General features: G+C 43.4%; 1 protein-coding gene across 1 annotated transcript; it reads left to right on the top strand.

Annotated features, from left to right (window-relative positions):
* On the top strand, nucleotides 1–27,836 carry LOC306912390 (BMP/retinoic acid-inducible neural-specific protein 3-like). The gene is made up of 8 exons (XM_079488569.1): nucleotides 1–399; nucleotides 645–954; nucleotides 12,220–12,422; nucleotides 14,754–14,974; nucleotides 18,701–18,806; nucleotides 20,665–20,901; nucleotides 24,744–24,966; nucleotides 26,587–27,836. Exons 2-8 carry the CDS (start codon nucleotides 692–694, stop codon nucleotides 27,722–27,724), a joined length of 2,391 nt encoding a protein of 796 aa, XP_079344695.1. The 5' UTR covers nucleotides 1–399; nucleotides 645–691; the 3' UTR covers nucleotides 27,725–27,836.

Genomic DNA, 27,836 nt, shown 5'->3' with positions numbered 1-27,836 from the left:
ATGTTTTTAGTTTTGCTTCATTTTTCTAGCTGATTATTTTTTGGAATCCGCAGTTTCTGACCGACACGCGGACATACAATTATCTATTATCCTTCGTGGTGCCTTCAACTTATTGTCGCTGTCGCACCTGCCGTTCGTCGCCTCGCACAGACGCTTGGCAGCGTGCATACATCACTGCACTCATCGCATCGGCGACAGATCAACTTATGGGAGAGTAAATCCATTCTTTCGATTGAGCCTGGAGCCTGCTAAATCAAAGGCACTGATTTGTTATGCGACTTTTCCCGGAGCCATGAAGAGCCAAGGTTTTGTCATTGAGCAACTCGCACGACCACGGGGGAGTTAACTTCTTTTTTAAATACGTAGCCTACACTCTTTGGGTTCGTGTTAAAACATTTGGTAAGTGGCCTGAGTGCCTATAACATTTTAATTCAGATCTCGGTTGTGAAATGCATTAAGGTAAATCAGAATAAAATCAGGATTAAATATAATAAGTGAAATATATAATTTCACTTAGGATATTTCATCGAGAATTTATCCTGACTATAAGGATACATTTTTGTCCCGCAGCACTGAAGGATGCTGTGCACGTCCTTGCAATGTCTCTCACATCCCTCCTCACATGCTGTTGTTGTCCTCTATAGGACACGGGTCAAGTTTGGGAGGAGGATGAGGTGTCGCTGGGTGAAGGATGAGCTGCCAGGGAGTCGGTCTTATTAGGCTGTGTCTGGCGCTGTTATGGGAGGGGGTGGTCCTCAGCCTCTGGACCGGGGCTGCTGGTGGTGTGGTGGTCGGATCGGACGGCTCGACGGCACCGAGCGGCGGCAGCGCCCCGCCGGGGTCCTCCCTGAGCTGGCTGCTGTCCGATAAGGGGCCCTTCCACCATTCCCTGGAGTTCACCGAGTCCGTGGAGAGGTACCAGCAGGGCTTCAGCACCAGATACAAGATCTACAGGTGAGACAACACACCCCGAGGGAGTGCATGCGTGCGTGTATGTGTCACACACACGCACACACGCGCGCACACACACACACACACACACACACACACACACACACACACACACACACACGCACATGCGTGCGTGCGTCGTGAGTGTGCGTGTGTGTGTGTGTGTGTGTGTGTGTGTGTGTGTGCGTGTGTGCGTGTGTGCACGTAAAGGACTGGATTCTTCATCAGATCTATTTTGGCAGAGCCCAAAGCTCAGGAGCAAAATCATTTCCAATCTGTGTTAAAGCAATAGGCTGCTATACTATCAGCGATTGGCTTTTTGTGTTTGCTGTCACTGTTAAAACTCTATCCTAAAAATAAATAAATATGGTCCTGGTGTAATGGCAGAAGACATATAGGGCCTCAGAGGTCAACAGTAAAGTTGATTTGGAGATATCCTGCAAGCACTTTCATGCCATTTACAAGCTCGCAATGGGCGCAGCCCAGCGCCATATGGCTAATGCCACCCCACCCATTGGATCAATATCCATCCTTCACGGGACTGGGATTGCTGGCTGACGAGTCTGTGCATGAACACTATATGTATCAGCGATTCTCAATACCTTTGGTTTGGGACCCACTGGTGGACCATGAGGATATTGCAAGTGGGCCTCCACATAACTGGCAAAACATTAACATTTGAATGATAATATAACATTATTAAAAGAGAAACTCATGGTATTAATTTCTTTAGAATCTTTCATTGTGATAATTAGATAATTAGAAACTTAAAGTACAGGAAGTATATTGAATGTTTTTCTTGTTTTGCATAAGTTTGCATATACAGTAGTTCCATTGATCCAAGCCAGAAAATAGACATGCTCTCTAATAGAGTACAAGTACTCAAGTCAGAAGGACTGTAAACCTTTTAAACAAGTGAATATTAACTTTATCTTTACTGTTATAATATTAAACTGTAATTCTATATTAATACCTTTTAAGGATAAATACTTTAGAGGAAAACTATAATACTAAAAGGAGAGAATTAGGCAGAGAGTAAAAGTATCAGAGTATACCAGAATACCTTATAATGAGTTTGACACCAGACACGGAAGGAAGAGTCCACACACCAGAGCTATAAGGATTTTCCATTCAATATATATTACCAATTACCTCGGGAGAGAAATGGCAGGTCCGTACAGCGTTAAAACGATCTCTCACTGACACATCATCAGTGACCATATTTTATACTACATAAGTCATAACATCCTTTTCACATGGGGAAGTAATGCATTTGGAGTTCAGAGGGTAACCAAAAGTGAATTATGGCGACACCTATTGCCGGGAGGCCTACTTGGGAGACGTGGCCAATCACACTTCCGGGAATCCAGAAAGTGTGACCAAAGGGAATCGTAGTTATTTTAAGGGTAGATGTAGTTTATAACTGGTTACTGACTACTAGTAGTTAGTTAGTAGGAGACAATTTGTCTGCTCTGGCACCGTACCAAGGCCGAATAACATGTTTTTCACCAGAGGGGCAGATAATGCAAGACGTCATGGAATGTTGCTAAATAAACATACAGGAGATATCTCACGGGGCAGAGACAGCAATGATATGAGCCTCAGTGGGATCAATGTGACGTGAAAAATAAGTCATAGGGCAATATGGCATATGTAACGATTCATATTATAGCAGGACACAGGGCATATGATTTAAGTCATTGGAAACATGTAAACAAAACCACAAAATAGTCCCAAAATTATCCATCAGTAACAATGGTTGACGATACCATACATGGAGGATATTGGTTCATTATGGCGATACGATACGATTATTTTAAATCGATACAGCAATTATTTAGCAAATAAATGAAATATGTGTGATACGTGTGGATAGTGCAGTTTTTTTTCCAAGGGACAAATGTATTATTTATATAAATAAGTAAACACAGTGAATCTCTGGCAAATACATTGGCATTGTATTTGAACACATATGGACAAACCTGAACATAAACACAGAGAATACACACATTTATCGATAGACCAAGTGTAGCGAAATTGAATGGACCCCCTGCACCCCCATAAGCTCCGCCCATGCGTAAACAGGGAAGTGAACGGCAGCGTGCATGCGTGAACAGCAAGGAGTATGGTGCAGAAGGAGAGGCCAACCCCCCCAAAAAAGAAAAAAAATCTGAATATTTTTCTCTCGTTAGATATCAATGAAAATGCGCTAGGACGTTAGTACACGTCCTCGCAATCCATAGGTTGGATTAGCTAAGATGGCTCCACACGTCCTACGGTCTAAATGGGTTAAAATTGCTAAATACAACACACAAGTACTTATAGTATCGAGGCAATCAATTGCAATTCAAAACAATTCAATACTGTGATTATTTGCATTGCAAAACAACCACAGGATAAAATGTCAAACGATACGATATGATGCTATTTACTACATCGATATACTTTGATTGTATCGTTACACCCCTACTATAATTATACTGTACATCTCAGATGGTGTTCCAAGGGCTTCAGAGCCAGTCCCCTCTCTCATGACTCAATGAGTCCAACTTGGCTTACTAAGTTCTCATGTCTCGTTCCAGTGACAGAACGGCAGAATGCCTGGAAGTGTTTTGGCGCTGGCAGAAGGACTGTTGAAGCCTCTCAGAACCTATGTGTCCTGGAGCCTTTCCCATGAGCCCTCATATCATTTGAGTCCAGCTTCACAGTGTCAGGTGTGGCAGTGAAGGCTGGAGAGTCGAGACATCATGATCTTTCAATACACATTCACACACATCCTTGTGAGTGGACACCATGACAATGTTTAATATGTTAAGTCGATTATTTTAAGTAGAACATGTGCAATCTTTGTGTTAGTTTCTCATCTCCTCTTTGAGGAACCAGATATGGTTCCTTAAATAACCATTTTTGATGGTTCTTTCAAAATAACAGATCTACGTGCTTGTAGATCTGATATTTTCGGCGAGCTTGTGCTATTTTGGACAAAGAGAGTGTAGATGGAAAAAGGGAGTGGACCAAATAACAAAATATAAACCCCCTGGGAGAAATATAGGGTGTGGTTAAGTGCTCTTTGTGGAATTATTCCACATCTACAGTTTCGGTCTTCAATATTCTGTATGTGGGTAGGAATGTTTTGTTTCAGTAAGCCTATAAGTGAAGGCAGCATTTGTCTGCACAGCTGTGAACATGTCAGCTCCATGAGTTGACATCATTGTTGTTATTTTCTTTTTCATAGTGATCATGGGAAGGAGAAAAAAAGTGCAAAGGGACTGCTCTCGACAGTTGTGTTGTGTTGCACACCAGGGGTCTTCAATGTTGTTCAGGCCAAGGGCCCCAAAGAGCCACAAAAAATATATTGCAGATTACGTTTCTATATAGACGCCTTAACAGACATAACGGCAGCACAAGAACCCTTCCTCTCATAAGATGCAATGGAAAAGTTCTAACTGCACGTTTTTACATGTGTAAAAAATGCCCCATCAAACTTTCAGATGCTGTTTTTCTCCCAGTGTGGAGGAAGAATGATTAGGATTTTTATTGTGATCTCTCGCCCTTGAAATATATAATCCTTGGTTTCTGTTGTGTTTGAACAATAATAGCAATTCAAAGCAGTTTGTCCTCAAAACCACACCTCCAGTCGCTGTCATAAGAACGGGAGGTGCGCTCATGAACACGGCAGCAGAGCCTGTTTGTGCACGGCTGCACGCGCACCTGCAGCCCAGCCCATCAAGTATAATTTATGCTTCGTCCCGCGATGGTGTCGCGCACGTAGACCTCTATGCTCACAACAGTCGCATCCGCGATGCGATGTGAGCTTGTATATCAGCTGTTCTCTGTGTGCAATACTGTTGGGCTTTGAAGTATAAATGTCTCCTAGGGTGCATCTCACTAGCCAACTCACAAGAGGAGGTTGAATGGACTGAAACCAGCGCTCCCCAAAACAGGTTTGGAGATCTGTTGGGAATTGATTACATGAAACAGTCACCCGTGCGCTCAGTCCCAATGTTTGTAAACAAATAATTGGTCTATACAGGCTATCACAAAGATTTGGGGTCCTGGATCCCCTGGTTGAAGACCCACCCAGTTGAATGAGCCATCTTTGTTTGCGTGGTGCACTGTGAACTGTCAGGCCAAATCTACAACAACATTAACATTAAAGATGGAGTGCCATTATTCTTTTCCACCCTACAACATGATCATCAGGTATAATTATTGTGTAAGGAGGAAGAATATTTCAATAAAGTGTACAGTATTTGTTAAAATGTTGTTTTTATGTGGACATACCCACCAGTTCATTAAGTATGCCTGGTTTTCCTGGTGGGTGGTGATCCACCTGAACTGAAGCTGCACCCATAGTTGTTGTATGATAAAGGGGGAGGGGTTAGGGGAGGTGATAATAGTATGATGTCACTATATCATTTTTTTTTTTTTTTCATTTTCATTTGCACGTTTGACTGTCAAGGTTTCAGCCTCCAGGAAGAATTGCACATAACAACCACACTGAGGAAGTACTAATACCTCATAAACACATGAAAAACTGGAAAATTGTTGCTGGTTTAAGTAGAAACGCGAATAGTATTTTAATTCACGTTTTGTAAGAGGCAGAGGCAGAGACGTTTGTCTTTGCAGGAATACAATGCTACAGCTGTATTTCACTCAGCCCCTTCAATGCGGCGTTGAGTGTGTCTTTTTATATCCATTATTACTAAGAGCGCAGGGCTTACGGTACATTATCACAGAGTACATCTAAGATGTCCACAGAGGCGCGATCAGCTCCAGTCTCGAGCATCCGTGTGGCCTACAGGGCTTCAGCAGCAAGTAATTAAACTGTCAGCGTGCTCCTTGCCTTGCTCCCACCGCACTTGTTTCCCGAAGGAGGCATTTTCATTCATCTCTGTTGATTTACACGTGCCTTCAGGTTAAATAACTATGCATGGCAGAAGTGTTATCAACCACGGCGAGAACAGGCTCCGTCACCCCCCCCCCCACACACACACACACACACACACCACACACACCACACACACACACACACACACACACACACACACACACACACACACACACACGTGATCATGCTGGTTGAAATGGCTGCGGGCTAAATCGCGGGCCCCCATCGCGCCCATCAAGCCCCGGCACCGCCGGCGAGGACCGAGAGGAAGAGCTCGCTCGCTCGCTCTGGCTCGCTCGCTCGTTATGATGATTGGACATAATGACACATTCTGCACTGTCCTGATGCCCCAATTATTTCCCTGACGATCGTTTTCTTGTAGCAGTGATTTGATTGCCTCCCATGAGGGCAGAAGAGGGGTGGAGCGGCAGGGCACCCGCAGAGCCAGGGAGAAATGACAGAGAGAGAGAGAGAGAGAGAGAAATAGGGAAAGGGCTAGATGGAGAGATGAGGAGTCTCACTGAGAGACAGACACACAACACATTTTGTTCCAGTATTCGTATTCGTATTCTAGTGCTATAGCTCCTGCCTGGGCCAGGAGGAGTAGTCTAATTTGACAGAACGTGATTAAGGACCACAGGGGGTGTGTTTGATCAACTGGCTGATGACAAGTGTCAAAGGTTAAGGAAGTTAAATGAGACCTTTGGGGCGCTGGGGCGGTTTTGGGGTTTGCTGAAGTTTCTTATTGCTGTTTAATACGTCTGGATAATATATTTATCGCTGTTGTCGGGCAGAAACCTCTTATGTCCGTATTTCAATTTGCGTGCCAAAAATAGCTATCTATAACCTCAAAACCTGAGCTTGTAGATCTGATGCAGTACAGAATTCTTTTATTTGAATTCTGAAAAGTAACAGTGAGCATGTGTAGTAAGTAACTGGCTCATGGTATAGGTGTTGCGCGCCGCCTTAGCAATCCATCTCCCAGGGGTCTAGTAGTGCATTGAAAAGGGCCCTCACAATGTACATCGCAATGCATTGTGAGCTTAGATCTGCTATTTTATATATATATATATATATGTATATGTATATATATATATATATATACATATATATATATATATAAAATAGCAGATCTAAGCTCACAATGCATATATATATCAAAAAGGGAAAAACCTTCCAAGGAAGGGACTGCACACTCCAGGGAACAAGGACGGACAACTTACTGCATCAACTTAGTAGTAGTAATAGCACCTGAATCAACTTAGTAGTAGTAATAGCACCTGACGAAGCTCACGGCGAAACGCGTCGTGCTAATAAATAAGTTGATGCAGTAAGTTGTCCGTCTTTGTTCCCTGGAGTGTGCAGTCCCTTCCTTGGAAGGTTTTTCCCTTTTTGATGTCTATGCCTGCTAACTAGACTTGCACCTCCCACAGGTCTTGTTGGATGTGCAGGAGTCCTTTTTTGTCTATATATATATATATATTTGGTCCAGAATACTGTTATTAGATTTTGACTTTCTCATGCAGTTCCGTTCCATTGCTGCATGCCCTGGCTAGTGGCTATATGGGTTGTGTTTTAGGCATATCAAGTGGTATCAAGCCGGGTCTTTTCAGTTAGGGGACCTCTCTTATACACACAGTGTGGCCTTTAACCACAGCTAATGGTGTGGAACCGTTCAACAACAACATCCATTATACATGAAGAACCTTACCCGCGGGTACCTTCCTAGAACAAATAACAGTAAAACGTGCTTTCTGCAGTGGTTTTAGCGGATAAAGTAAACAGCCCTGGTAAGATTTAGTTGTTTATAAAGCACACACTCCCGTTTACTCATTTACCCCCCACCCATGGAATGCAGGACCACCCATTTAACTTTACTTCTTTCCTCTAAGGCAGTAGTTTTCTCAAACATTTTCATGTTAAGGACCCCCCAAATGAATATCCATGTTTTGTACCACCCATCTGAAAACATGCTGTGCCACATGCAGGTGCCCATACAAGATTTGTGTTGCTAACATGTTTTAGAAATATTCTACATTCGTCTCATTTTGTCACGATTTTTGAAAATAGCAGATCTGCAAGATCACAATGTGACATGTTGTGATCGGCTATTTTCAAATATGCCAATGTTTATATGGTTTGAAGTGGTTAAAAAAGAATATGTCATGTCATGCTATATTCACACATTTTGCTGGGGACCCCCTGGGACCCCTTCAAGGACCCTTGGGGGCAGTGGCGTGCACAGACATTTAGAGGGGCAGGTGCTCAAGTGAAAAAAGAGCACTTTGTGCAGCGTGTGGAACCGGACGGTTGCCTTGAGATTTATAGATTTATAGATTAGAAGCTTTTTATCAAGAATTGATCAATGTCACCATGGTCCACATACTGTACAGTGTACACTGTACAAAAAAACAACAACTTGTTTTTCTTTTTCAAAAGGGCACATTGCCAAAAAGGCAAGGGGTGCTCTAGCACCCCCTAGTGTCTATCTGTGCACGCCACTGCTTGGGGGTCCCCGGACCCCACTTTGAGAACACTGCTCTGGCAGGCATTGGTTCTCAATGTGGGGTCTGGAGTCCCCCAGGTGTCCTTGAGCGGTTTCCCGGGGGTCCCCAGCCAAATGATTGACATGCGGAAACCAAAGTGGACACTTATGGATCCATAACTGCGTGTGTGCTGCAAATGGAACCAAAACGACCATTTTGTACTCTCCCTCAGAGTTAAATAAAATTTTAGCCATGCAGATTAGTGTAGGTGAGGTAAAGGGGGGTCCGTGCTCAGCAGCATATAAAAACTGTGGGTCCATGAAATTAAAAAGGTCGAGCATCACTGCTCCGAGCGGTTCTGCTGGGATGTCACTTGATAAGAAGCGACGCCAAAAACCATTGGATTATAATCTCTTATAGCTATAGAGACATCCTGGGAGTGCCTTTGGAACACGTGGGGCATAATAAGAACGCTTGTGTAGGGCTGGTTGTTGTGCTATTCTGTTGTGTTAAAAGTCAGTGAGGAAATGCCAGAGTGGATAACAATCATTTCAAATAACACCGGCCTCAGGCCAGATTTATACTTCGGGTCGGGTGCCGGTGTTGCGCATTTGAAAATATCTGATCCACAAGCTCACAGCTTGTGGAGATCAGTGATGTGCAGCATCCTCCCTCCAGTGTCCAGTGTCCTCCGTGTGTCCGTGACGTGTGTGTTTGTGTGTGTGTGTGCTTGTATTACTATACTTGCAAAATGTCCCCGCAGCTTTAGTAGAATGTTAGAAAATGGACATTGTATGGATTATTTTCCTGGTTCAAATTATTTGGGGAGTTGGGTTTACTTTAGTGAAATGATTCAGGTTGGGTTTAGGATAAGGATTAGACATTTAGAGGTATAGTTTTAGGTGTTGCCGTTGGAGAGAAATGCCTGATTTATTTTATACTTAGTTGCATGCCGGTGTTCCACACAGGAAAATAGCAGGTCAAGTTAACACCCAGAGCGGCAAGGACGGAGTTCTCCGTCCTTTCAATTAGTAACGCCCAGCGCTCAGGACGGAGATTAATAAAAGGACGGAGATTTATTGATATAAAGATTGATCGCATCCCTCCACAGGCTGGGAGCGCCTGTTGCACAACATTCGATGTTATTTCCCGGTGGGACGTCATCGAAAATGTTCCCCCCCATTTTAGCCGATGAGACCGAAAATCTTTTTTTTATATATATATTTTTGCGGCTTACGCCTTTTATTGTTTTTTTTTTGTTTTTTTTTGAAGGGACAGACAGTAGGCTGACAGGAAACGGGAGAGAGATGGGGGAAGACATGCAGTAAAGGCCGTGTCGGGCTCGGGAGTCGAACCCGCGGCACACTGCGACTGGATTACCAGTCGGGTGCCCAGACGGTTACGCCACCGCCTGGGCCAAAACGTGAATAACTCTTGATCTAAATCATTCCGTCCAATTCTAAGCAAAGATTATGTGTTAGGCGGCCCATCACGGTCCTGTCGCTAGTCGTGTTAGAATTAATCATACCTCCCGTTGTCGATCGCCTCGGGAGTGTTTTGGCTACATCAAACTACTTCAGCTACATCCGGGGTTGCACCTGGTGCGTCACTAAATGTGCTCCGCTGCTATAAATCGCTGGGCGCTCTGATTTAATGGATTAAATAACCCCGGGCGAGCTCGTGAGGTAGTAGATCTGCAATTTCTCGGCTATTTTCGATGCCGTCCTAAAATGTTGATGTCTTCACAAGAATACAAGAGCACTACAAACGTGTTTGTGTGTGTGTGTGTGTGTGTGTGTGTGTGTGTGTGTAATGTATGCAGTAAAATCCTCAGTGTTAAATGAAGGTTCAATTACAGTAACAATGAGGGTTTTAGCATTGTTGTGTGTTTATGACAGTCAACTAATCCAACACCGTCAACGTGGCTTAGAAAACAACAATGCTGGATGTTACTCTTAAAACGGTGTTTTCCACCGTGTCAGCTATTTGCCAGCTTTACTCTATGGGATTTAGTATACGTGTGTGTGTGTGTGTGTGTGTGTGTGTGTGTGTGTGTGTGTGTGTGTGTGTGTGTGTGTGTGTGTGTGTGTGTGTGTGTGTGTGTGTGTGTGTGTTTCATGCGTGCGTGTGTGCGTGCGTGTGTGTGTCAGAAACAGAATGAGAATCAACGTTATTGTCACAGGTTTACTGTGAAGTGGCTGAAATTCTTCTTTTGTGTGTGCACACTCCATCATTTTGTTGTTTTCATGAGATGAGAGAGAATAGAGGTAGAGTAAGGCAGTGAGAGAAAAGGAAGGTGTTTGTGTGCGTGTCTGCGTGCGTGCGTGCGTGCGCGCGCGTGCGTGCGTGCGTGCGTGCGTGCGTGCGTGTTTTTGCAGATTCTATTTTCACACACATGGAGGTCCAGACGTGTCCATTTTGGTTTCTATCTATCATATAGCTGGTGACCGTCTCAAGGACCCCATACCCCACATTGAGAACCAGTGCCTTAGAGCAGTTGTTCTCAAGGTGGGGATCGGGGGACCCCCAAGGGTCTTTGAAGGGGGTTTGAGGGGGTCCCCAGTCAAAGTTGGAAAGGTTACTCAAAAACCGTAATATTTTACCCATTACTAGTTACTTAAAAAAGTAATATTATACTTTACATAAGACTCCCTGTCAATAGTAATAAGTGTTACTTATTACTTTACTTTACTTTTTTTTCTTCTTTCCTTTTTCTTCTGCATATTTTGTCCCCAAAAGGTTTATTCCGGACGGTTTAAGCCCCGCCCTTCCGCATCCGATAATTTGCGCGCGTCGACTCATGTGACAAGTGCACATTGTTTCCGTATCCGCTCTGCAGTCTAGATCTAGACCAGATAAGCTACCTGCAAAGCAACTCCATCCCAACCCAGTCTACCAAGACTACCAATATAAATAAAGTACCAGTACCACCAAGGCTCTTGGAAAAAAATAGTAACTATAATTACTTTTGGAAAATAGTAAATGTAATATTATTACTCAAAATGTGAAAGTGAGTAGTTATATTACACTGGAAAAAGGTAATAATATTACTAGTTATTATAATATTATTTAGTTTCTTTCCAACACTGTCCCCAGTGAAATGTGTGAATATAAGATCAGTTGAAGCATCGGCTATAGAGAATAGTCTGATATCACTGCTGCAAGAAGCCACTATCAACCTGAGTCACAGAGTTATTCTTTCTATTGCCATTTTTTTTTTAAAACAGACGTTATCAAATGTAACGCAATATCATAAACGAGTCGAAAACGACACAGAGTCACATACGGTACGCAGGGCACTGATTTGTTTTTTTTTTGGATGACGCAATCTAAGATTTCCCTATGGGATTTCACCCTTGTGACCCAGGGGTAGTGGGAGTGACGTCAGGACTTTGGCACTCTATTTGAAAATGATCTACATGCTCGCGACACGTCGTGAGTAAGCCCCGGCCACAGAGAGGAAATACTGAAGCGTAATGGACATGGTTGGCCCAAAAGTAGGTACATGTCAGCTGGAGATAGGACACTGGGCCTATCTACATCACTATGGGTGCGTATGTGACGCACGGTCGCACGCACACACACTCACGACTCGCTGAGCTCGTACATGCTTTCAGCCCGGCATGTTCACGAAAGCTATGTTGAATTGAATGGAATTCTATGACGTAGTAGATAGGCCCAAAATCGGCGGAGCCACTACTTTTCCAACCCAGAAGAAGGGGTGAAAACGCCTCATGCCCTGTGTGAGCAACTCCATGCAAGTGGATGGGAGGGGAATTCTGGTGCCGTCTCTATTATTTATAACTCTATGGTCGTGAGCTGGTAGATCTGCTGTTTTCACAAATCTTGGAATCTCGAGGTTCTTTTGAGGTTCTTTTCATTATCTTCCAGGGAGTTTGGCCGATGGAAGGTGAGCAGCCTGGCGGTGGAGAAGCGGGAGGCCGTAGGGGGCAGCGGTGGTCTTTCTCTGCCTCTAGACCCAGACTTCATGCACACCATCCGCCTGCTGGGGCGCAGGCCCAGCCTCCAGACAATCACAGACAGCATCATCAAGAAGTACGGAACCCACGTGCTTCTTGCCGCCACGCTGGGAGGTATGGCGCCTAAACCCTGACACAGGGCTTCTCAAACCTTTTTATACCATGATTTATAGTTTTATACCATGATTTACCATGATTTATACCATATTATGAGGGAATCTTTTCTGCTCTTTTAAGCGTTTTAAAAACAATTTACTTTTTTTTGAACAGCTAAATCGGTTCTGCCTCAGCATAGGGCTTGTGTGTGTTGTGTTTCTACTTGTTCTCTGTTTGTGTTGGAGGCAGAGCTGTGGCGACCCCAATGGCACCTTCCTGCAAGCACACTTTGGGTTGCACCCATAGTTTGAGAATCGCAGCCCTAACATTGAACTTCACAAACATTATGCCTAACCTTAACCTTAAGGAAACACTATCCCGTCATTTGGAGTATCAGGGGATGGCAATTGCCACCTCCTAGTGTTCACATTTAACCTCAAGTTCAGTTATTTTATGAACATTTTCTCCAACTTCTCCATATCGCCAACTATAATCTTAATCTATGCCCATCCATCTGCATGTGACATGTGACACACATGGAGACACCTGGCTTGTGGTCTGGGAACCATACATTCATTATCACGTTCAACCTGGTGACCCTATTTTGGGCATGTCAATATTTCTCAAAATCTTAAAAAAATAAAAAAATTAAAGGCATGTTGCATTGTCGTAAAAATAATTGTGTAAGCCGGAAGTGGTTGGTTAAGAAATTGTCCCTGACTCAGATGCTTCCCTCTATAGAAGTGTCTGAAAAAAAAACACACACCTTCAAAGGAACTCTAATTTCTAAAGGTATTATAAAGGTATTATATCACCGGATTAATTTATTCTCTCTCTCTTTCTTTCTCAACACAGATTTAATAGTTTAATTGCATTTTTCTTTTTTTTTATCAGCGAAACCTGTGAAACCTTTACTCGGATGACTTTATTTAAATTTCCCTTTTGACAGAGAAGAAAAGATCAGATCACTGACATTTAGAAGAGCGCAAGAAGTTATTTGTAGCGGTAACAAAGCCTTGGTATTTGTGATTCGACCTACATCAAAGCAATAGAATTCCCTTAAGGGACGCTCCCAGGAGACATGCGCCATGTCGCTGACGGGTGGAAATCTTGTATGTCCAAAACCACTACTTTCCAGGAAATGGAAACAAACAAGAACCTGCGTTCCGATGGGTCCAATGTACTGTAGTTGTATGTATACTGTGTTCTCAATCTGTTGTTAATAATTTTCATTGGTTAATTACATTTAATATTTCGTATAATCGACTAAATCAATTAGTCTGATTAACCACTTGTACAACGGTGTTGTGCGGAAATAGCCGATCTGCAAGCTATTATTTCTAAACATCCAATTATAAAAATCATCACACAATGTGATTGTTTGGCTGCTGCTGATTGCTTTTCATGCTGTGATTGTGGTAATTGTTTGCAGCCCATTATAAAAGGAATGCATGAAATGTAATGTATTTAAGTTTGAAAATCAGCGCAGTTTTCTACTCAGGTTATCCATTACGGCCGAGCAATACATCAAAAACTAATCCAAATATCTGCAATATTGGTCTGAAAAAAAAAGAAAAGTAAACGCAATTAGATCTTCCCAAATCGTTCAGCCCCTATTATGAATTCATTATGTTATAAACAAAGGGGTCTGATCAATGAACTGAAATGAAAAGCCTGATACACATTCGTTTTGCCTAATCAAACACTGAATGAATAACCCTCCGCCCCTACAGGATGGACAGCACTTAATCACTCCTGCGTTCTTCCAACCTGTCTGAGGAAGATCCTAATGAACCGTGATTAGCGTGCTGCTCCGTCACAGATAATGTTAGCTTGTTATTAGGGCCCTCTTAGGGCCGGGGCGATATTACCTCAATATTACCATTATTTCAAACTTTTGTGTTATTTATGCCTGTGATCAATGAATTAAAATCTGCAGCTTGTAGATCGGCTATTTTCACATGAGCCACCATTGTACAATGAAGTATAACAAAGCTTAAGGGGTTAATCAGATGCATCAATTTAGTTGATAAATGTCGATTTATAGATAGATATATAAAAAACCTGCTTCTCAATTATTTGATGAGCTAGATTAAGTCGGTCAATGAATGAATGAATCAATCAATCAATCAATGAATCAATCAATCAATCAATCAATCAATCAATCATTCAACTTTATCACCACAACACAATTACGGGTAAGTGAAACTCTTATTTATGCAGGCGAGGCTTTCACATTTGTAGTTTGAGTAAAAAAAGAATGTGGAGGTTACAGGTGAAAAATGTCGGTGCCAATATATTTGTGAGTTTTGGAGTTAATCGCCCAGCCGTGCTTCCTCTGTCACCCAGGGGAGGAGTCTCTCACCATATTTGTGGACAAGCGGAAGCTGATCCGAGGCCAGGAGCCCTCCTTCTCAGGGGCCGATCCCGGTGGCACCAACAGCAACTTGAATGGCACGGGGCCAGTGACCCTGGAGGCCCTCCACCAGCTGGCTGCCTCCTACTTCACAGACAGAGAGAGCACGCTGCGCAGGCTCCACCACCTCCAGATAGCATCCACCGCCATACGGGTATGTGGACTTCAATGAAGCCATCTGATGGCTGGTTTAGGCTTCATCGCACGCCTCGAACATAATCTGATTCAGCTAGTGGTGGAAAGTAATACTAAGTACATTTACTTTACTGTTTAAGTACAATTACTGCAATTAAGTACATTCATTATTGCAATTATTGCTACAATTAAGTACATACTGCTTAAGTACAATTTTGAGGTATTTGTATTTGAGTATGTCAAATTGTCTGTACTTTTACTTCTACTTCACTACATTTCAGAGGCAAATATTGTACATTTACTCCACTACATTTATTTGACAACTTTAGTTACTAATTACTCATAATGCAACACAAGTCATTTCCACACAGCGGTGTGTTCCGTTAACATTCATTCCATCCATTTGGATGGGAAATCTCCGTTATCTCCAATTATCTCCTTCCGTTTGGGTTTTGCCGCACGGAAGTTGCCTCAAGTACATTACTTGAAAGAATTAAACTTGGATTTAAAAGAGGCTTCCTTTCTGCGTACCAGGAAATACACAGACAATATTTCATTCAATTCAGTTGCTTGACTGCGATGATAATAATAACATATTTTATTCATAGAGCGCTTTTCAGGTACTCGATTGCACTTTGCATTAATTAAAAAATGATCATTAAGATGAATCTGTTAAATGAATGTGCTTTCCTTCCGTATAAACTAGAGGGGAATATTGCCTATCTCACACAGCTGTGTGGAAATTATGTGTAATGCTGCACTATCTGTCGGGAGGGGAAAAACTGCTAATGGTGCTCATGTATAATTGTTGCTTAATCCTCTCAGTGCTGCTTTGTCTTCCTCCTCCTCTGAATCTTTATTTGAAGAAGGACCATTGCTTTAAGTTTAGCTGGCTTTGTTGAGGGATTCTTTATTGCACCACCTATCTGTGCAATGTGTTTGGTTTGGGAGGGAAAATGTATGGAAGAATAGTTGTTTTGTTTTGTTTCATTTTTTTGTATTTTCCCATCTTTCCCGTCCCCAGTTTCTCTGAAACAGCACATCGTCTTTGATGGAGTTTTTTAATTTAGCTTTTCTTGCCCCAATTTAATGTCTTACCATAAAAACAAAAGATTTGTATGTACAAGCAAGGGGTAGTTTAACCTCCTGAGCACTACAGATGCGAGAGGGGATTTTTCAGCCTTTGAATCAGACATTATTCAAATGTTCCATACTGCACTGCACATACTGCACTGTATATCTATTGTACCTCTAAGTGAGCGATGCCTCTTATTTGCTCATTCGTCAAGAGTATTAGAAGCAAACTGAAGTTGTTCCGAAGAAACTGCATTTCTGCAAGTGCAGACATTTTCTGTGTACTGTAAGCAAATATAATGCATTTGCAAGATGGAGAAAGCGAAAGAACTGAACACATATGTCTTTGAATCGCCCACCTGTGTAAACCACCAGTCGACTATGTTGTCGACATAATATCTGATGGCTGTTGATGTGTGTATTGCAAAAAATGAATCAATTTAGAGGACATAGCTCTCTGCCGCGGTGAGTAGCCATTGATGAAGACAAGTGGACGGCTACAGTAACTGAGAATTTGTTCTGATGGCTCTGCGTCAGCCTGATGGATCGTAGAGGTCCTTCCATTAATTTGCAGGCAAGCTGACATGTCATTTGGAAACCATGTTGTAGTGCTGAGTTGAGAGAGAGAGAGAGAGAGAGAGAGAGAGAGAGAGAGATGACAGTGAGAGGAAAGAGAGTGAAACGGGGAGAAGGGGGTGGGGGGGTAATGAATTGTGAGGGCTGTTGATCACCAGCTGTTATATACAGTAGCCATTCATTAAAAGACATATGGCAATGGGGTTTCAATGAGAAATGGAAGGCAAGTTGTTCAGCATAAATTTATGCTGGCCTAAGGTATGAGTTGCTGCCAAGCACATTATGGTTTGCGAACTCCACAAGGTTTTATAGCTGTTGGATGTGTAGGGGTTGGAGATTAATCAGCTGTGTGGGGTTGTTGATTTCTACCCCAGAATCACCACTGAATTATTCAGTCCAAAGGAGATGTTGATATGTTTCTGTGGTGATACTCTGCAAGCCGTAGAATTTGTAAGATGAATAGCCTACCACATTCCTTTCAAATGTATTACGAGCTGAGGTCAATGAAGCACCTTTGCTTCACTGTGGGCTTGTAGATCTGCTATTTTCAAGGCACGACAACACAATATCAATGAAACATGCAATAGACGAAAACGTTGATTCTTTATTATGATCTCTGATTTGTGTCTATAAGATGGGAAAAAGACAGATTCTGCGTATATAAAATAAAATAAAATAAAATAAAATAAAATAAAATAAAATAAAATAAAATAAAATAAAATAAAATAAAATAAAATAAAATAAAATAAAATAAAATAAAATAATCATTGTCTTCTTTTTACTAAAGGGGATCCCAGATTGGCAACATTACAACACAATGGCTCCATCCAAGAATCTATTCAGGGGGAAAAGCAAATGCCCTCGTGGATGTATTCTTTATTTTAGTGTTGTTAATCGTTTTCATATAAATGTTATGAATAACCTTTAAGCATCAGGCTACTCCTCCCATGAGAAAAGATAACTCTCCTGCCAACTCTCTTGGCTGAGTGTTTCGGGACTTCGTAAAAGTTCTTATTCACTCTCTTGACAACTGGTTTTGTACACTGGGAAACTGAACTGTTTCTGCAGAGACCACTGGGTCAATACGGATACGAATACTGTTCCCACACAGTTGGTCGGGACCAACTTTTGGGTCGGGGACAAATTGTTATCAAATTCTTCTTGCATTTCTTTAAAAAATTAATTTAAAAAAATCATTAGTTGTTCATTAGTTTCATTGTTTGAGACTACTGTATGACTACATGCTAATATAAATAGATAATGTAATGTATTAAAGAATAATGAGAGGCCCTCCAACAGAGCGTCGCAGTCCCGCCCCCTTTCATGATGACGCCAGGCCCAGGAAATAATTCCCAATGCATTTTCCCCATAGACATTTCAAAAAGTATTTATTTAAATACCTTTTAAGCGTCGTACGAAGCCAACTCGAGTCGTGACAAATCATGACAACACAATATTTTGGACCAAACAAATAATTACAAAGAAGAAAAACAACAAAAAAAGTGTTGTAACCTGCTGTTTATTTCTACTTTCTAATTATTTGTTCGGCCCAAAACATTGTGTTTATTGTCATGATTTGTCACGACAAGAGTTGGCTTTATCCGCGGCGTAAACGTCTTTAAATAAATACTTTTTGAAAGTCTATGAGGAAAATGAACGGGGAATTAGTTTCCGTGCAGTATTTTAATATTAGGCCTACTTACTTAGTGTCTTATTACTTCAACATTCTTTCAAAAAGAAAACAGTTGACAGCTGTGTACTGTAGGCTACAGTACATATGATGATTGACATGAATAGATTTGATGTAGGCCTACTGTGCGAGTATATACTGTACATGAAACTGAATGATTTATCACATTTACTCATGGCTCAGTGTATAAAGCAAAGATTGAACTCTGACTGTATGTTTTTTGGATACAAAAACATATTTGTGAATATGTACGCAAAGATAGCAGGCCCCTGTCACACATGAGTTATTTATAAATATTGATGCTACAGTAGCGAATAAATCTTACCAAAAGAAAATACAGGAGGGGGGGGGGGGGGGGGGACTTTGGATATTAGCAGAATCGTTGATATAATTATTTGTTCACAGGTGACCGAAACCAGAACTGGGCCTCTTGGATGCAGCAACTATGATAACCTGGACTCTGTGAGCTCTGTGCTGGTGCACAGCCCAGAGAACAAGGTTCACCTACAAGGTACGAAAGTTTTAAAAAAAATCACACCTGTATGAAGTGAGTGGTGCAACTGTACCATGTGGGGGTCCCCGGGGGGTCCCTGCAACATCCACACCCCCAGGAACGTGCCCAGGGGGGGACGTTCCCGGTTCCCGGGGGACGTTCCCGGGGACGTTCCCGGTTCCGGCGAGTCTTCCCGCATCCAAAACGGTCGAGAAGTGACAGAGTTACCGTGTTGCAGCTTTCCGTGCTCGGACATACAGACACAGAGACAGACATACATACAGACGGACATACACACATAGCTGCGTATTGGAGCGGAGGCACCGCTCAAAACGTTTAAAAAAAAAAGTGCTTGGACATTGGGCTCCATTTCAGACAATCAAGTGTTCCTATCACCCAAATATTAGGCTACCTCCCCTGTAGTATCTCTCTGGGCCCCCTACGGCCCCAGACCACCTTTTGAAGACCAACGGTGTTGCAGACTGCAGGAGTTCCTCTGATCTCCTGCGATGCACATACTGTACTTATTACTGTACTTACAACGGCTATGTTGTCAGACCATACCTACAGTACAACCACTCGCTTTGCTGATCCAGAAGTCGGCATGAGAACAAATAAGGCTGTTTTATATATATATATATATATATCTGGGGTTGTCTTTCTTTTTTTCCCCTCCTGTTTTTGTGTTTGCTCCAAATATTCTAGCAAGCTTCATGTTTTGTTATAGCCATGATTGCAGAACAAGCAGAATACAGAAACGCCTCGAGGCAGAAAGTATTATCTACCACTTTGTAGGGATTGTATTTGATGTGATTCTGTTCACAAGATGAAGGCAGCCACGGCAGCAGCAGACAGAACCAAGTGTAGTGGTTGAACTCTTCTGCTCTGCTAAAAGTTGGAAATTGCCCTAGTGTGCAATGTGCATTTAGGATTGTGCAAGCATATCATACTTGTAGATGCCTGTAAACACTAGACCCTATAGTTCTAGGTTTTCAAGATTCAAGAGATTTGTTAGATCTTGTATAATACACAAGTGCAAAAAGGTTACACGTTTTGAAAGAGAAGAACAGCAAAGTATGTATAGTAATCAGCACAGTTTGAGGTGCATGAAAGTGCTGTGTGCATGGTTCCTAGTTGGTATATTAATATAAATGTACAGTACGTGTGCACGGCAGTGACGGCACAGTATAAGTATATATGTTTGTGTGACTGGGAGGTGGGGGTTCAATCCCCGGCCGGGTCATACCAAAGACTCTAAAAATGGGACCCAGTGCATCCCTGCTTGACACTCAGCATCAAGGGTTGGATTTGGGGGTAAGTCCCTGCGACATACTGGCGTCATGTCCAGGGGGTGTACTTGTACATCAAGCTGCCTCACACTACAGAAACAGGAGATAGGCTCCTGCCATATGGGCCTCACGGCTCGGCAAGGCTACTTACTTACATGCGTGCGTGTGTGTACTGTATATATGCATTTTGTGTGTATGTATATATTTGTGTGTGGTCTTAATATCGTTACTCTCGGCAGAACCCTCATATCTTCATATTTCAATGTTTTATTTATTTATGGTAAATGAATGCCCTATTTTGTCATAGCAGATCATCATGTGCAAAACGTGTCAAGGTGCGACACATTTTGAGCTTGTAGATCTGCTACGTTTTAGTTTTGAGTTTGAATCCTGAGAAATAACGGTTTTGGACGTAATGAGGTTTCCACCCGACAGCAACGCTATACAAAGTGTCAGCTGCCTGTGTGTGTGTATGTCTGTGTGTGTGCGCATGTGTGCGTGTGTGGAGTGTGTGTTTAAATACTATAGATCTAAATATTATTCGTAACGAGTGAGTAAAGTCTGCGTGTGTGTCATTGTCCCCACAGGCCTACAGGTCATCCTGCCTGGCTACCTGCGGAGCCGCTTCGTCCAGGCTGCCCTCAACTACATCGGCTGTAATTCGGAGGGCCAGTTTGTGTGCCGGGCGGGTGACTGTTGGTGCCAGTGCAGCTCCGGCTTCCCCCAGTGCAACTGTCCTCGCACGGACCTGCACGCCCTGGAGAGCAGCCTCCTGCGCGTCCGAGAGGCCTTGTCACAAACCAACCGGGAGTTTCAGGAATCTGGTGAGTGTTTGTTCTGAACCATGCACGCACACACCTATGCACGCACGCATGCACGCACGCACGCATGCACGCACGCACGCACGCACACACACACACACAAAAACAGACCGACAGGTTTTGGTGGAGAGATAACAGGTTCTGACATATATCCATATATGGAGATCTAAGGGTTTGAGGTCAGATGTAGAGTTGCTGGCCAATATTGATGACATCAGGGATCTTCATGTATGGGCTTAACTGCGACAGCAGGTCGCATTTACTATGACATCCCTGATGATGTCACGTGATGTCACAATGACGTCACGATGACCTGGGCACCATATATGGCGGCTGGTGTCACGTGATGTCACAATGACCTGAGGGCTTGCCTGGGGTGACCAACCAACCAACACACTGAGAAATGCTAGATTCCATAGTAAATGTGACCTGCGGTCACAATCCTAAATCACCCTGTTGGTGATTTATCTATCAACAATGACCACTCAGCCATACATTATAACTTACATAAACCATGTCCATACATACATATCGGACGGTATACATATATATGTGCATTTTAAGGTATTCTTGTCCGATTTTATGCAATTTGTATCAAGATACTTTCAGATCAGATCAGAATGCTATTATGTAATTTTATTATCAAATTGACACGTTTTAAACATACACAGGTAAAAACATACATGAGAGAATGAGAGAAGAATAATTATCAGGGGTGCACAAACGGCACATAACATTTCTGTGGTATTCTCACGGGTGCACCTGGATCTGTTGCTTGGTACACACTGCGGGCAGACATCTCTACTCTACCACGTTACTTTAGCCAGTATGAGACCGATCAAATTAACTTCCATGTTCCATGTACTTCTAAAGTGTGTACATTTAGGTCAGTAGTTTTCAACCTTTTTCATATCAAGGGACATTATATATTCGGCATTTGAGCCACGGACCACTATTTGTTGAGATTTTGCCTCTCAGACCCAAAAACATAATATTTTTCTTTCTTTGGATAATATTTTCCCCACAAGTCCATGCTGTATTGACGTGGTACCATAGGAGAGACAAAAGGCAAACCATTGATCAAAATAACAGTTCTTGTACATTATCTAATTGTGTAGACTTCTTGTAAATTAAGTAATGCAGATGTTAAACAATAATTTAACTCATGAGAGTGTAACATGAAACCAAATGGACCAATTTACGGATCCATTTGGTTTCATGTTACACTCTCAAGACTTACAGATCTAATAAGGGTCCATTTGGTTACCAACTCTCCATCATTTAGCTGGGGGACCAACTGGAACCTCCTCAAGGACCACTGGTGGTCCCCGGACCACTGATTGAGAACCACTGGTTTAAGTCACAGACGCATGCTTTTCATATCGTAAATATATGAGCTTTTGCTAAAAGCTTCCGTTTAATCCACATGGGTTCTTGTTTACTTGGTTAGACTAACGCTCCGAACGGCATAATCTTCTATTTGAATGATCTAGCTGTGGGCTCCTGGAATGACTCCATCAAACGGCAAGAGATGGTGACTCAGTACCCGCTGCTTTTAAATTGCTCTGCTTTTCTTTAAGCATCCCACTTTAAGCATGCACACGGAACTGTGATTGTATATGCTGTTAGTGTTTATATCTGCTGGATATGTTTCCCTCCTGCACAAGAAGCCTTCTGCATTTTCCTTGTGGAACACGTACCAGCTTGCAACATGTATGGCATATACATGTAGGCTATGATCATTTTCACCTATAACAACGAGGATTATTATTTTATTGTCATCAAAGTTTTTTAATGATTTTACAATAAAGCATACAAAATACACATGACTTACACAAAAGAAAGAGACAAGAAAAACAAACAAAAAAACAAAACAACTAGCAGTCAAAAAAGAAAAACACAACGAGGATTATTTTGACTCTCCTCCTAATTGAACATATTACTATATGTTTTTGTTCTTGATATCATTACTGCATTCTTTTGTCACAAATGCTATCCGTGTCAGGAAATGGAGTTGTTTTTGGACCCAGGAACCCAACTCCAAACAAGGAACTCGGGAGACTTACAGTAACACTAGACAAAGACTTTACTTGATAAACGTAGAACTAGATAAACTAGGCTGACCATATTCTGAATTCCCCAAAAGGGCATGTGCATGTCTCATGCGTGTGCATGCATGTGCATGTCTCATGCGTGCGCATGCATGTGTCGTGCGGGTGCGGAACAACATTGTGGGTCACGGTTTGAATTGAAAATTCAGATCTATAACAAAAGAGTTATGCTCCTACATTTCATCAAATATGCTCTATATTAGTTATGTATTTATTTAAAGCAGTGGCTCTCAAAGGTGTGATCCAGGGACCCTCAGTGTTCCTTGAGGGGGTTTCAAATGGACCCATTACAGGTCTGTAACTCTGAGACCCCCTTTCCACCGGTTGATTCCCAATGGGAACCGGTTCAGTTCTTTTTGGTTCTTAGTCCATGAGCCAAAATTGGTGGGAAAAACTAGACCTATATTAAATTGTTTATAGGATAAATACAAATAAATTAATACATGATAACCCTTCCACAGTAGTAGCTTTTTCATATTTTCTGATTATTTTGCATATTTTCCTACATAATGCCTCATTTACATATTTCAAAATGTAAAATTTGTAATACAATAAATCATTGTATTCGTGTAAGTACTCAATTGGGGAAGTTTCATGGTGATAACAATCTAATAGGTGTGGTTTTGCCCACTCAATTCATAATTAACGTTCCAATTTTGGAGCTCTGGCTCATGGACTAAGAACCAAAAAGAACTGAACCGGTTCCCATTGGGAACCAACCCGGTGGAAAAGGGGCCTGAGAGTGTACAAATAGAACCAAATGGACAGGTCTGTAACTCTGAGAGTGTAACAAATATGGAACCAAATGGAACCTTACATGCCTATAACTCTGAGTGTACAAATGGAACCAAATGGACCCTTACAGGTCTGAAACTGTGAGAGTGTTTATGTTTTTCATAAATGAATGCCCTACTTCATCACAATAATTGTGAAAATAGCCAATCTAGAAGCTCACAGTGCATCACATTACAATGTGTTTTCACTATTTTAAAATGTTTTAGAAATAATAATAAAAAAGGATGGACATACAAGGTTTCCGCCTGACAGAAACGATAGTTATTTAATCAGGCCGAAGATTTACAAAAAACAAAACGTTGCAAAATTGTAAAAGATCTTGCAGATCCACAAGCTCACCATGCGTCACACCGCAATGCGTTGTGGGCTTATAAGATCGGCTGTTTTCAACAGTCAAACCACTTTTTTTACATTTCTTTTTTTCTTTTACTGACCTTTTTGATAGTAGTCTGACAGGAAATGGGGACTGACACACAGAAAAGGTCGCCGGGCTCATTACAGCATTAGCAGCCTATGGTGCCCGGGCCGCTACACCAACCGTCCAGGCCAGGGCATTAGCAGCCTATGGTGCCCGGGTCGCTACACCAACCGTCCAGGCCAGGGCTTTCGTTTTTGAAAGAAAAGTTTCTGCCAGACGGCAACAAATCATCCCTTGTTAGAGCTGACAAAATGTTTGTCCTAGAAGATGCCGATAAGAAATAATGTATCCGATAAGAAATGCTGTTCTGATAAGGAAACATAAACATCTTTAGAAACGCGTACACACTTTCTTCACTGTTGTGGCTGTTTATTCTGTTTGCTCAGTTTACCTTTCTCAGGGAAAAGAAAAGAAAACAACATTGAAATATAGTCACATATTTGTGCATGGCATGTCTTCTACCCCACACAGCTCCCTGGCCAACAACAGCCAAGTTTCCATGTGCTTTCTTTCTTTCCCAGTGGAGTTCCAAAGCTTCGTGGGGAAGCTGCCAACCCATTACGCCGTAAACACATCTGTCGTCGAGCACTTATGGCGAATGGACAGCTACCTGCTCCAGCGCTACAGACAGCTAGAGACCGCCAGCAGCCAGCTATTCACCAAGGCACACCGCACGGCTAACAAGCTCTTCAGCCTGAGCAAGAGATGCCGAACACAGCCCAAAATAGTCCTGCAGAGAGAGAGGTGATAAAGCGAGGGGAGATGGGAGGAAGGGGGGGGGGGGGGGGGGGGGGTTGGGTAGTGCACTGCTTATGGAGGGCAGAGGTAGCAGTTAACCCAGGGTGCTCCCCGAAAAACGTTATAATTATGAAGATGATTTATGCGGCAGGCACTTGTAAGAAAGGCAGCAGAGCGGGAAGGAAGGCACTTTTAGCGAAAATTGGAGAACAGCTAGTCTTTTTTTGAGGGCGGGGGAGCAGGGGGGGGGGGGGGATGGGTTTAGGTGAGAAGTGCTGACAGGAGGGAGGTGGGGTGGGGTTTTTTTTTGCATTCCACAGGGGGAAATACAAACAGAAACCGTTGTTGGACCCAACGCGACACACTGGCATTTTCACTGCGATGGCAGCACCCGCGGGCGCCTAACGAATTACAATTAATGTCGCATCTAAAATAGCTTGTCTGACGAGTCAACTTTTACAGTTTCGCAGGTAGTTTATTTCCCACATGAATCCACACCCAGGTTTGTGACCTGCAGCGCTACACAATTCTCTGATGTGCTGCCGGTTTCTCAGGGGACCGCACAGGAGTCCTTGAGGGGGCTCCAGGAGGTCCCCAGCTAGATTGATAGTTACGAACCAAAATGGACCCTTAAGGGTATGTAACTCCAATGTACAAATTGACCCTTAGGGGTCTGTAACTCCAGTGTACAAATGGACCCTTATGGGTCTGTAACTCAGAGAGTGTACAAATGCAATCACTGCTCTGCTGAACACATGCATAAACAGCATTCTTTCTTTACTGTTTACGGCAGCTGTTTCAGAGCTACTCCTACCTGGATTCTCAGTTAACTTCCCTATAGCCTATCGGAGGTCAGTTTGATCATAACTTCCTTCTGATTCATCCCTCTCCCCTGAACACTCTACTTTGATAGCTTATTTCTCGATGGAAATTAAGTAAATGACACGATCCATCAGCCCCGCAGTCAAAGGCTGCCCCCGTCTGCAATCCAATTACACGTCTTTATCACACCTCCTTCGCCCATAAAAGGCATCTTGATGGCGCTTTAGAATTATTAGATAAGTCCACCTTTACCCCCTTCCTTATTCCCGTGGAACAATATTGAAAAGTTCAAATGTTTTTTTGGGAGGGGGTGTTCTCGAAGCAATTGCGTCTTTATTGGGTAGTTACTGTGCCATAATATATGGAGGAGAAGGAATAGAGAAGATCGTGATGCAAGACATGGAATAAATGGGGTAGGGAGAGAGAAATATATGTGTGTTTGTGTGCGTGCGTGTGTGCGTGCGTGCGTGCATGTGTTTGGCTCTCATTCACCCATTGTAACCCATCTGCCCACTCAACGGGATTTGGTGAGATTAAAAAAGTTTATTTTCATCTAACAACAGCTGAGCTTCTGAGCTCCGTTGGCAACAATGGAGGAGCAATTTAGTCTCTGCTTGAAAGGATGCGTCGTTAGCAATCTGATTTGGCAGAGCATTAATTCATTCGACTGTACATTCATGAAAACATAATGAGGACCAAAAATTAAACCAACAGTAAATTACATGTCTCTTCTCTCCCAATATGGCAGGAAGTCAGAAACCCGAGGGGAAGGAGCTAACTGATTTGCCATTTGTTTGCCCACAGGCGTCAGCGCTTCTGGCTGAACTTCATCCTGTCCATCCTGTACTGCAGTGAAAACAACCAGATCGGGGTGTACAGCGAAGAGACGCGGAGCTGCTCCTGTCCGTACCACTACCCGCCGTGCCAGGGCATCATTCCTTGCTCCGTTGGCGAGGGCCCTCGCTGTGCCTCCTGCTCCGCGGAGAACCGCACCCGTTGCTCCGGCTGCAACTCCGGCTTCACCCTGGCGCAGGGAACCTGCCGCCCCGCCGTGCCCGACCCCACGGACCCCTACCTGGGCTTGGAGAGCGACCGGGACCTGCAGGACCTCGAGCTGCGCTTCCTGCTCCAGCGGCGCGACCCCCGCATCGCCTTGCACGCCGTGTTCGTCAGCAACGACGTGCGCCTCAACGCCTGGTTCGACCCGGCGTGGCGGAAGCGCATGCTGCTGGCGCTCAAGAGCAACAGGGTCAAGTCCAACCGCGTGCACATGCTCCTGGGCGTGGCGCTGCAGGTGTGCCTCACCAAAAATAGCACCATGGAGCCGGCGCTGTCGGTGTTCGTCAATCCGTTCGGCGGAAGCCACTCAGAGAGCTGGATAATGCCCATAGGCCAGCATGGCTACCCCGACTGGGAAAGGACCAAGCTGGACATCCCCTTGCACTGCTATAACTGGACACTGACTCTGGGCAACAGGTGGAAGAGCTTTTTCGAGACTGTTCATTTCTACCTGAGGGGCCGCACGAGGGACCCCGGGGCGGCGGTGGTGGGGCCAAACAGGAACGCCACCGCGTACCCAGAGCCCCAGGAAGCCCCGGAGCCCGGCAACAACATGGGCTACATGAAGGTCAACAGCATGCAGTTGTTTGGATATAGCATGCACTTTGACCCGGAAGCGATCCAGGACCTGATCCTGCAGCTGGACTACCCGTACACTCAGGGATCACAGGACTCGGCCCTGCTGCAGCTGGTGGAGCTGCGCTACAGGGTCAACCGCCTCTCGCCGCCAGGGGCTCAACCCGTGGACCTGTTCGCCTGTCTGCTCCGGCACAGGCTCAAACTGTCCAGCGCAGACGTGACCCGGATACTCACTGCCCTCCAGGCATTCAGCGCCAGACAACCAAACTCTGTGGAATACGAGGCGACCAAACTCTGTAGTTAATGGGCGGGCGCGGCTCCTTGTTTCATGTTTTGTACCGTTACCTTGCTACTTGACCATGTCTGCCTCATATAGCCTATATCTTTTGCCGGCTGGAACTATTTGTGTCAATTGT

This window comes from Electrona antarctica, assembly GCF_951216825.1.
Source record: "Electrona antarctica genome assembly, chromosome: 19".
NCBI classification, from domain to species: Eukaryota; Metazoa; Chordata; class Actinopteri; order Myctophiformes; family Myctophidae; genus Electrona; species Electrona antarctica.
Note: the sequence above shows the minus strand (reverse complement) of the source record. Positions and strands in the feature narration are given on the sequence as shown.

Excerpts from the sequence above, each read along its gene's own strand:
- LOC306912390 (XM_079488569.1), top strand. The coding sequence starts at position 692 with ATGAGCTGCCAGGGAGTCGGTCTTATTAGGCTGTGTCTGGCGCTGTTA. Across the intron at positions 12,423-14,753 it reads TCTTGCCGCCACGCTGGGAG|GGGAGGAGTCTCTCACCATA; the intron begins GTATGGCGCCTA and ends TCTGTCACCCAG. Across the intron at positions 24,967-26,586 it reads ATAGTCCTGCAGAGAGAGAG|GCGTCAGCGCTTCTGGCTGA; the intron begins GTGATAAAGCGA and ends GTTTGCCCACAG.